Source organism: Larus michahellis, chromosome 3, assembly GCF_964199755.1.
Source record: "Larus michahellis chromosome 3, bLarMic1.1, whole genome shotgun sequence".
In the NCBI taxonomy this organism is placed as follows: domain Eukaryota; kingdom Metazoa; phylum Chordata; class Aves; order Charadriiformes; family Laridae; genus Larus; species Larus michahellis.
Genome location: NC_133898.1, coordinates 105,661,809 through 105,673,823, shown reverse-complemented (window position 1 = coordinate 105,673,823; position 12,015 = coordinate 105,661,809). Strand labels below are relative to the sequence as shown.

Sequence of the window (12,015 nt, the reverse complement as noted above, 5' to 3'; positions counted from 1 at the left end):
CACTAGGCCAGAACGGTAATTTAACGTCAACTGAAAGGGAAAAAGGACACATGTTGATGCAGTACCAGCAGGAATGCAGTCTAAGGTTTTTTTAGGGGTCTTCCAAGCATAGCACCTGGCGCTGTGCGATCAGACAGATGCCACCATGACAGCAGCAAGGATTTCTCTGTTGCAGGGGTTCAGACCATTTGCCCTTAATCCCAAGAACTTCCACTGTGAACAAAATAAGAGCGGGCAGGATGAGCTGTGCTTGCCAGGTACACAATGCCTCCTTTTTTGAATCCACAAACATGGGTTCAAGTCACGCAAGCGACCAACACATACTGCAAATTTTATTTTTATTTCCTTATTACAGAAACTAAATTAGCATATGCCTACATCTGGGTTAAAACAAATTCACCACCGCAGAAAAAAAAAAAAGCATTCTTTTTATTCTCTAAAGCACACCTCGGGAACACAGAACAAAGTCTAATATCAGTACATAAAAGCTTCTTCTTAGTGCACCTCTTCATTGCAGTTTCTCCATTAGTTCTTTTTAAAAAAATCATTACACCTTAGGTATTTATATATGCTTGCATTAAGCGTTGCATAATCTGCCCATAACGCAATTCACTTCCAGAAGTCAGTTAAGAAGCTAAATCAAGAAGGCCCCTTAAGTTTGCTTTATTTACAAGTTGCAATGGCTAAAATTTAAATACTTTACAGTCACTCCCAGCACTGGCTTCCAAATCAAAGGATTAGTGCATTCCATAATTTCTTTATAACTATTTTCTAGAGGGGATTAAGTTGCCTGTACCTACAGCTATGTAGGCACCTCAGCTATCTACATAAAGTACCTTACCAGAAATAAACATGCTGACAAAAATATCTGTAATAATGAACGACAAACGAGCAACTCAACCTTTCGGAAGAAGGGGCAGGTGCTTGATTTTGTGCTGCCGTCATTGTCAGCAATATGGGAGAAAAAGCAGTTAAGGAGTGAAGTCCAGAGCGGGTCTCTGGTTCCTTTGTAGAGAGCTTTACGTTCGACTCTCATTTCCTCCTCTCTTTCACTATGTCTCCCCTGTTACTGCTTTTTTGTTAAATCGGGCAAATTTCTGAACTGCACTAACGTACAAATTTGCTTCAGAGGGGGGGAAGAAAAAAAACAAAAAAGAACGATGCATGTGCAGACAGGCAGACTTGCGCTATCTGAATAAAGACAGATGTGTTCCTCTGAGTTTTACAGTTTATGAGTGGGTCTTGTGGCAACTGAGCGACTGCTGTAAAGATTAACAAATGGGATGCACATGCATTTATCTGCTCTTACGTACTTTCAAAACCCAAATGGAAGGAAGAAGTATCTGCGATTCAGGTAGGTCCAGAAGATTATTTTTTTTTCTTACACAATAAGGTAGATTACTTAGCACATTCCAGGTTAAAAAAATTACAGTAAACATTCAGTAACTGGAATGCATATAATATACAAGTACCATTACATTTACAAAGCTGTTCGGGACAATTTTTCTTTCTAGAATAAGCATAAAAAAGTTACAAGCTAATTCACAATAACTTTAGATACAATGTTATTAAAATACATTGATGTTAATCATAAAAATATTTTACTATTTACATGTACATTGTATAAATCTTAACAATAAGAATATGCCCATTTTAGGATGCCTTAAACAAATATTTAGGCAGATTGGCCCATTTTATAGTGCAGTATCCCTGTTTTGGTCTTCACACCATGAAACTGTACCAGATTCACAGTATCTTTGCTAGTGCTTCGCTAAAAGGCTTAAACTTTCTATTATTTAAGAAACCTTCATTCATTACAAAGAGCCAGTTTTGTTTCCACTTTGTTTCTTATTAAATCCCACCCCTAATAGTTCAGGACACTCTGCCTGGCCTTGTGCGATTTGGTTGCATTTCCAAATAAGGCTGTAATTCATTTCATCAGTTATCACGCTGTCTTGCTTGTAGTCTGGATGCTGCGCGATAAATTCCCTCATCCATCGAGCAACTGTCATTAACTCTCCTGTGGGCAAGAGGAAGTCAAGTTTCAGTTTATACATCTAATTTAGCTGTACGACACCTAAAGTTCTACGCATTATATACACCATTAATGAAGAGTCCATCCCTTCACGAGAAACACATTCCTGTATGTATATTTCTTTTTAAATATGGCTAAACTGCAGGCATAATGAAGCTGACATATAGTCTATATTTGTCTGGTGCGACCTTCAAACTTCCAGATGTTGTAATGAGAGAGTGCAGAGAGAAGTAGCTACTGGAATAGGTGTCACCAACAGGTCGTACAGCAAGAGGTCTTAAACGTGTCATTTAACAGAGAATCTGGATGAGATGAACCAACACACACCTCTACAACAACTACATATATATCAAACAATTTTGTAGTTGATCCATGCAACTCAGCTGCTAGCTTGGTTCTGTATTCCTTGACTAACTATTCTTTCTCCCTCTGGCAGCTCCCCTAGCAAAAAATAGGCTGGTTCCTGATTATACCAACTCCTGGTTTGCACACGCTGCCTCTGCTTCACTACGCAGTCCACGGGGCAGTCACCAGGTGCCTAAGGGTCCCCGACAATTCTATCATCAAATGTGTCATCAAGTGGCGCACACCACTTGCGGCAGACCTGCACCCCTGTAAAGCAGCAGCTGGAGGCCAGCTGGACACCAGTGTTTAGGCTACTGCATCTTGCTCCCGAATCCAAACCTTAGCAATACAAGTTTAAGGTAACTCTGCCAGTAAGACATTAAGGTAGGCTGATGGGATGCTTGAGGAGCCGAGAGAAACTTTCAGTGCTAGCTACTGGAACCTCAGCTTCCTTGTAAGACTGGAAAGAGTCAAGGGCTTCCACTACAGAAATCTCTGGTTTAAGAATATTACAAAAAGCAAGAGGAATCAAGTTAGGGAGAACAAGGAAGAACACACAAATGAAAAGCAAAAAGCATCCGAGACTGTTCAAAGATACCCTATCAGCAGTTTTAAACAGGGTTACATGAACACAAATCAGAAGAATTGCGAAAAGTACAGGAAAGAAAAGAAGAATAAAAAAGGTTATTAGAAATAAAAATGTCCCTCAAAACACAGAAGTCATGTTTTAAAGAAGTGAGGCCAGAGTTTACTTTTCTATATAAAAAGAAGGCAGAAATAAATTTACCCAAGAAGCATTATTGTTGAAGGCACTAAAAAAAAGGCACACAAAAACTTTCTCAAACCAACGCAAAGCAGGGGGCCTGCAAGAAAACTGGTGGGGCTGGGAGATGATCGGAGCAGAGACACACATTTTTGGACTAAAAGCTGCTGCGCAAGTGCAGGAGATGGAAGAGCAGTCCAGCTAACACCAACACAGACACCTAGTGGTCAGGCAGCCCAAACACTCTGCGTCCTTTTTGTACCGGTGTAAATCTGCAGCGCCTTCACGGTGAACACAGCGTGCAGCTCTCAAAGAACATACAAGTAATGGGAAAGAGCACCACAGACTGACAAAAGGTGCGAGAACTTCCAAACGAGCAGAGACAACACAAAGGGAATTGCAAGTCTGGAAGCAACAATGTACCTGAGAAGTTTGCAAAATCATGAATGTTGATGAGATGTGAGTAGAGAAACATTATCCTACAATGCAGCAATTAGAAGGCAACTGTGAAGAGCATTTAAACATGCAAAACTACAGGAATTATATTTTATATAGGAGCATATAATAAAATTGTGGCATTTCTTATTGTATGACTTTATGGGGACCAAAAGTGTAAGTGCTTCAAGAAGGGTAAGGAAGCCATCATGAAAATCATGTTTGTGAACGGTCATCAAGCACCATGATTACTGCACCACCTTTGGTGGAGAAAGCACCTACACTGCAGACAGCCAGGGTCTGGGAGAACACGCCAGGACAAGGATGACTTGATACTGCTATCTTAACACCGCTTTCATTAATATTTGGTGGTGGTCAGCAACTGCTGCCTGTCTAGCCAATCTGTAGTTTCACTGAGTGGCGGCAGTCATACACCAGCTGGACGGAGACCAGGAGGGCAATACCTAGCTGTGCTGCAGGAGAAGATGCGTCTGAAGCACAGATGAACTGTGTCAGGGCAAGGTTAAAGCCACAGCAGCCAAGGTTCCAGTGTTTAACTCTCATGAGTGCTCCACGTTCAGCATTTGAGAAGAGAAATCTGAAAAACAGCCACTCTTTGTGGACACGTCTCATGCTAGACAGGCTGCAGCTCAGGAACATTTGATTTAAGACTGAGATCTGGAATAATCCAAACCTCACAATTGAGAAATATCATGGCACAGTAATACAATACCTAATGACTTTTATTCTGTGTATTCTGATTCTTGTGAAGCATCGTTTAAAAACCATTCCAGTTCATCAGAGTTAAGATATAAACCCTGGACTCTTATCTACATCACTCCCACACCTTTTAGGCCTATGTAAATACACAAGCTGACTTTTGCAACGCCTACAATTTTGCACCATGTAGCGAAGTAGTTCTTTGGACAGGGAACAGCTGCCACAGGGTGTCAAAGCCCAGGTCATCAGCTCTTGGAAAAAACCTCTAATTTATGCATTCCTTGTTTTTTCAACAGTATTTTTCTAAAGGGAAAAAGCCACAAGAACAAACAATGGAATGTTTTGAAAGCATTGCTGTTTTGAAGGTTGATGTGCCTCAGATGTTTTCTTCCTGCCAGTTTCTCTTCTCTCCCTCAGTTAAGCCAAGCATCAAATCCCTGTCTACATTACCTGAGGGACAGAAGTCTCCTACAAACAAGCAGCCTTAGGAAAGAATATTTACAGTGAAAGCTTTAATTAATTAAAAGTTGTTAGCATTCTGAAGTACTGCTAAAGTACTGAGTTACCAGGCAAGAGAAAGTCCCCATTTCCACCTCAGCTTTAAACCTAGAAGCTTCTACAGCAATTTTCAAGAATTAAGAAGAAGGAATGCAACACTTCAGTTAAAACTGGGGGGGGGGGGGGCGGAGGCGGTGTCTTGACCTATGAGACTAACATTAACTGTCTAGCTAAATTTACAGCATGGCAGGCATAGAAAGAATTTGCACATATAAAGCTGCTGCAGACTGTGTAGTGTGTCCAGTTCTGAATTAAAGTTTAGCCTGCATCTTTTACTCATTATACCACTGCATTTTAAAAAGGAGCATAAAGAGTCATTATACCACCTGTCTTTGAAAACACTGCAACATGGGGAAGAGCCTGCTTTGCTCTGCCTTGAAGGAGTTTTGCTATTTACAAAAGGGCTTTCTTATCAGGGAACTAAAGAGTAGGTCCCATGCTCTAGCATACCAGAATTTAGACTTACGAATCTTTTGGAGCAGCACGCTTTGGAGTCGCTATCAGACACAGCTCACATACTCTTACAACACTCAAGTGACAGGCAAAGGGGATTAGTATATGTGCAAACAACTACAAAGTGGGGAATACACTGCAAAAGCAGCAGTAAGTGGTGCTAAAAAGAGAAATCTTGGATTGGAGACACAATTCAGATTAGAGGGTAGTGTAACTGCATCAATTAGTCCTAATTTAAGTTCTAAAATGGATCACAAAACATTTATAATGAGAATTAGACAGGACTAGATTTAAGCCAGAGAACACACTCCAGTCCTTTGTTCCTATGATTCAACACTTAATCAGCCAGCCACAGCTGCCACCAGTTTTACACAACCAAAAACTAGAGAACAGCCCAATTACTGTCCAAGTAGAAAAATGCCAGGAAAATCAATGTCCGCAAGTGTCAAACATACCAGATGCTCTCTTTTTTATTAACTTCAGGTAGTTTAGGATGGTGCACCTTGTGTCCACATCCACTTCCATGTTTTCAAGATAGGAATTCAAAATTGGGATCAAACCAGGAAAGACTCCTTCCTATGTAAGAGAACAGAGTCAGCATAAAACACGCTTGATCTGATTTCTGGGAGGGTGGAATAGAGGGGAAAATTGTGTGTTCCAGGTATAAGATGCTATGACCTTCCCATTGATAATTGTATCAATGCTCATTAAGGTGTACTCTTCTGCGTCTGTGCCTGTCCCGTTCTGTGCAGAGCCACAGCCATCCACAACAGCGTTTCCACCTTCATGGGTGACAAAGGGAAAGGAAGAAACGGTTAGAAGGCCACTAATTAGAATTAGATGTACTAATTCCACAACAGTGTTAATCAGATTTCTTCTTGTGATACCTTTGCAAATATCTTTTCTGAAGTAAAACATTCCCTGCCGTACAGCATCTCTTTTCTGGGCCACCTTCATGTTTTCATCCACCTGGCAAAAGAAGTATTTCAGAGATTTGTGACATTTTAGAAAATTAGGATTCTCCCAAACCCTCACCATTTTGGTCTTATTAGTTGAAACATGTACTGTATTTCCTATCATTTCATCACAAGAGGCCAAGCTGCGGAGATAAGTTTTACTTCATTCTTCAGGAGCCCTGGGCAAAACCACAAAGAGATGATGTTCTGTGAAATTAGGCCTCCAGCAAGAAAAGGTAATGGTATTATGTTAGAACATGCTACACTAATCTCTTAAGTTTGCATGAAAACACAGGAACAGCTGTGATTAACAGCTTGCATCCCGTCTGGCAGACTTCCTTCCATATTTACATGCAATTTAAATGAGTACAGAAGAATAAAATTGCCATTTCCCTAACCACAGTTTGCTGCTTTTATTAACAGAATCACTGAAGTCTTTAGAAGAGTTATCACTGCATTAAACAAACTTTCAGAAACAGAATTCCAGTAACTTTGTATGGGAATCGTATCAACTCCATACCCAAACATCTGTTGGATAGTTAGATAAACTCGGACTGTTTGTAAGGAAGGTCTAAATTTCAGGCTTCTCAAAAAGTCTACAAACTACAAAGCACTAATCATACGCTCTGCAAATGACATAAGCGTTGCTCTGCCTTTCTGGATGGAAGATTTTGTCCAAGTTCTTTGGACGGTATGTTCTCAGGGAATTAACATCACACAGCTTTTGGACATTAGCTTTACTGTATTGTCTTCAGAAGAAGGGATACGATTTCCTGAATTCTTTGACCTTCAATTGAGGCCAATGCAAAATCTCCACTCACTTCTTACCTTTCAAAGCTTTGTTTTCAAAAGTCGGTTTTCGTTCATTTTATATTATGAAAGCTATTTACACAACAGGCTGTTTTGAAAGTTAGAAAGAACTCCAGTCCTAGCTGACGGGAGTACAACCACAGGCAATCAGACAGCAGAGATCAGTGTGAGATTAGCCCCATAAACCTGTATTGTTTTACTTGAAAGAGGCAGGCTTACCAATGGTTGTGCAATTCTCTGTTGCATTACCTGCCAAATTGCTTGGCGAGCTCAAGCAATTTTATGCCCCTCCCAGCCCCCCAACTCTGTTCAGGTTCTTTCGGCACCTGATCTCTTTTTCAGCCTGAACCAGTATTCATTAGTTAAAAATGTTGCGCTTCTGAGGCATTCCAAATAACAATGTAATTATGAACTATAAGCGCTAAATTGCTGCATATTTACAAAGTCCAAACTCCCTGACATCAGGAAGAAAATTCCTCCTTTTAGAAATCATACCAACTGTATGGTATGATTACTGTTAATTTACAACTTGAGTATTTTTCTCCATTTTAATTAAAAACACAAGAAAAGCCACAGGATACTATTATGCTGTAGCCAGCACTGGCAGCATTTTCAGTATGCAGTCTGTCAGAAGCCTTCTGCCCTACGAGACCTCTCAAAGTTACCTATAACATTGCAGGACTATCCATTTAGAGACATTTTCTGGCTAGGTGCCTCAGAAAGAAGACGTGCAAGGACAATTTCACCCAAAACAGTTCAACAATTGTGAGGACAAAATTAAGGAAAAAGTGCATTTTTGCATGGCTGGTCTGTGCAAGCACAAGTCACAATTGTGACCAGAATCAGCAGTATTTGTTTTCACTAAAATACTGTATAACACTAAGCACAGAATCATAGAATGTTTAAAATTGGAAGAGACCTTAAAGATCATCTAGTTCCAACCCAGCTACATGGGCAGAGACACCTCCCACTCCTTTCCCTCTCCACCAGATACAAACAAAATAGAAAACAAGAACACGAACAGCCATAGGCAACAGCCATGTTAAAATAAATATCTTAAGTTTTTATTTTGACATCCACAGATTATTTTCCCCACATGTAAAACGAGGGAAACATGCCCTTTCCCAGTCTCAAAACAGTCTTGTGACAATGGTGTTTCTGCAGTAGTCAGACACTGTTAGTCACCACATAAATTCCCACAGTATATATCTGTAAGCTCAATTCCATGAGGCAGCAGTAAAATATTTGTTTAACACTGTAGAGTTGAAATTGATTCAAAGTACTGGTACAGATGAAAACTGACAGAAAGATAAAAGTGACTGTTCTGTAAGCGCCCAAATATCAGCTCCTAGCTCGCAGAGGATAAAAATCAGTCTTGATGCAACTGTGCTGCATTTAGCTCCAATAGAGCTGATCTTTCACACCTACCTTAGACAACGGAATGAGAAAATCCAGTTTATATGACAGAATCACTCTGGTTAGCAATACGACGAACACAACATAGGCAGAATTTTCAAAGTCTGTTAACTGGACCTAGACATGAAAGGATTAGAGATTAAACTATTTTAGTGGGAAGACACTCATGGAAGTGATAAATATCTGGGAGAGTTTAAGACAGTTTGACTCAAACATTCACGTTGGTACTTGCATTTACACACATGCTACTAGCAGAGATGTGATGCACAAGCTGGAATCATCATCAGTGACTTCAAATGCACAATGCATGCACACTTCAAACTCAACCCTTTAATCCAATGCCAAAACACATTTGCGTTTCAAAAGCCTGTCTAATAACTTGTACCTTCAGGCTCTCTGTGTAATTACAAATGTATAATAGCTTTTAAATTTCCACTTTAAAGGGATTAAATTCAGAGAGCTCAGAAATAGACAGCTATAAAATAAAGTAACTTGTGAAAAACAGAACAATGGCGGTGGAATTGTTCAGTATCAGGAAAAGTACTGGAGAAATACAGTCCCCAGAAGCTAAATGGGGCTTTGTTTACTGTTGCTTTAACGCAAGCCTAATTCCTTTCCCCATCAGCCCAAATCCATTAGCATGCTTTGCTGCGCTGCAGTGGATTCTCCTGTCAGTTACATTCCCACAGTCCATGTCTGATTAAACACTGCTGTCCACTTCACTTGCATCTAGCAATTCAGAGGGGAGAAAACACAGCATAGTAATAAGGGTTTGATACTGGATGGCAGAATGCCTGGTACTTTTCCACTTAAAAGGAAACTTTTGTGTACACTGAAGCCTTCCTTACCTCCATAGGTCTGAATTCCACTCTCCATCCAATGTCTGAATTTGGAGGAGGTGGCTTAAACCTCATTGTCTGCCAATTTGTAGATTGAATATTCTGCAAAGCACACGAAACAGTCTGTCACAATCAAGATAAGCATCATTCTATAATATAAACAAAGAAGAATAAGCAGGTAACTAGAGTCATAATAGTTTCCCTGGAACAGCCCATCAAGTTAGAGAAGCACTTCCAAACTAAAGTGGCATGACTTCCTATAAACCACAGTGTAACTACCCATTCTAAGAGCAAAAACGTTACACTTCTTATACTATTTTGTTTGAGGATTATGTATAAAATATTAGGGGGCTTAGATTTAGATGAATTTTTTTTTGTGAGGGGTTGATGCATCCCAAACTAAAAACAACGAATCTTACCATAGCTATTATTTCATAAAGCTGTTACATATTTATATGTAAATGACATACAAAACAGTTTTTAGGAAGCCATTAAAAAAAAGACAGTTCCACATAACACTTATATACATAGCTATAGTTTGGGCTCTTCATATTTTATTGAGCTTAAACTATAAGCCACCACCTTCTCCTAAATAAATGATAAAACAAAGAAAAAAATGTGCTTATAACTGCAAAGTCATATGCTAAAGAACTAGTTGAAGTGAAAAACTCAGGAAAAAAAATATCTAAGCTAATATAGCCATCTTCAATGAAGCAGTACTATAAAGAATAAGCAATTTTATTTATATATTTATTAAATTCCTCTAAATCAGACACAACCTCAAAATGGTCGGATTCATTTGCATCATCTAGATGTATTTTCTCCTCAAACAAAGTCAATGGGTCTCGAATGAACAAGTGTGCAATATGCTGTGCCAAAAGGTGGTCAATACCTACAAAATGAAAATTCAAACAAACAATTCACACATAGCAAAGTAGGTTCTAGGAAATTATTTGTTTTACAAGACTGAAAACATCCAACTCTGCAATGCTACCTCAACCCACCACATCCTGTTAAAGTTTAAATGATGATTTTTGGAAGGAAGGAAATTATTAAAGAGAAAAAAAAAAGAAATCTTCAGAAATGGCAGCTCAATATTGGCATGGCTGCCGTTCTTCCTGTTTTCTGATGCACCTCTGTGCCATGTTTCCTAAATCAGTTCTGCTCTCTCCACAAAGATAAAACATTAATGAGTCAAATACTGAGCTTCTCAAGCTGGAATTAGGGACATTTTCTGTTACAAATGAATACTTTAAAAAAAAAAACAAAACAAAAAAACCCAAAAAAATAAAACCCAACGAAACCAACTCTCAAGACCACATTACACAGATACTTCCTGAGTAGGAATCACTCTGAGTGATGCACGATGATTGAAAACAAACAAGAACGAAAATGGAAAATATCCCCAACACACTGCAAGCATAATTCTTAACCTGCTCATAATGAAGCAAACACTTACCTTCCTTTATTAGGTGCTCGTAGATATCTTTGTCTATTGTCAAATCAATGTCATTGTATTTCTCACCACATTCAGATAGATAACTGTCTATGGAATCATATCTGGATTTACTGATTCTATAATGGTTGTTCTTCAGTGGCTATATAATTTAAGAATACAATATTTTAACAGCTTGTTAACAATGTTACCTAAGTTTTGCTCACTAATGACACTTACGTGAGAATTATATCCTGTTTAAAAAACCCTACAGCCTCAATTAAAATTATTCAAAGTCTTAAGCAGGCTTAACAGAAAGCATCCTGTAATTATGACTATTTTGTTTGCAGATGTACGTATCTGAGCAAAAAACCCAGCCATCACACATTGACTAGAAGTGTCTAAAAGCGGAAACATTTTCCTGATGTAGTATACCATTACCCTGAGTACTTGGAAAGCATTATTATACCTATTGCAACACATACCAATACAGTTTACTATGCACACATTGTTACAGATGCTTTTGAAATATTTCCTGAACTACCCATTTTAAGTAGATTTTTAATTTTTTTTTTCCCCTCTATAATTTTCTAAGTGCCTTGAGTGCCAATTCCTGCTTGGAGAAATTCCTTAAGTTCAAGTTCTGACAACTGACTCTTTTCACGCAGTTCTAGTTTATAATACTGGATTACTCAAGCAGCACCTGATACTTAATGGAAAGCAATTTTTGCTTTTTGGGCTCAAGCCCAGACTGCACAGTTTCATTACAGGGGGACCTTTTCAGCAAGCTGTGGAGGAGCAACTGGAGTTCTACTGGGATTCCCTACCTAACTAAAAATATGTATTTACATGCTAACACAAACTATACAACCAAGGTGAATGTTTACACCATCTCTCCTATATTTACCACAAAGACTGCCATGTTCCCTCATTAGGGATTCTGATGAGCACAAATAGAGTTTGATACTAAAGAGATTTAACTTTTTTTGCCTGAAAAAACCCAGACATCTACTACCTAACATTACTTACCTCTAGCCCCCTCTCTTCTCGCGTTCGATCATCTACAGATGCAGAGATCACTCCCCAGCGACAGTCAATGTCAGACACGTAGCCTCTGTAGAACGGAGATGCAGCACTCAACGCCATCTAAAATAAAACAGCCTGATATGAAAACAAAGGACCAGCCAAGGAACCAAAAGCAAAATACAACCCCACTGGAAAAGGAAACTTGCTAGTCCAGAAGTAATAAA

The 12,015-nt window shown here is 39.1% G+C and overlaps 1 protein-coding gene across 2 annotated transcripts in view; it reads right to left on the bottom strand.

Annotated features, from left to right (window-relative positions):
- Positions 1–311: 311 nt before the first annotated feature.
- The window catches only part of GCLC (glutamate-cysteine ligase catalytic subunit), a 37,173-nt gene continuing 25,469 nt past the window's right edge, over positions 312–12,015 (bottom strand). For both annotated transcript variants that reach the window (XM_074581615.1, XM_074581616.1), the window contains exons 8-16: positions 11,795–11,911; positions 10,790–10,928; positions 10,110–10,222; positions 9,340–9,432; positions 8,504–8,608; positions 6,197–6,278; positions 5,988–6,091; positions 5,765–5,885; positions 312–2,020 (exon numbers count right to left, since the gene is read on the bottom strand). In XM_074581615.1, the coding sequence (XP_074437716.1) occupies positions 1,815–2,020; positions 5,765–5,885; positions 5,988–6,091; positions 6,197–6,278; positions 8,504–8,608; positions 9,340–9,432; positions 10,110–10,222; positions 10,790–10,928; positions 11,795–11,911 (1,080 nt within the window). In that variant the 3' untranslated portion in view covers positions 312–1,814. The remainder of the gene's footprint in view (positions 2,021–5,764; positions 5,886–5,987; positions 6,092–6,196; positions 6,279–8,503; positions 8,609–9,339; positions 9,433–10,109; positions 10,223–10,789; positions 10,929–11,794; positions 11,912–12,015) is intronic.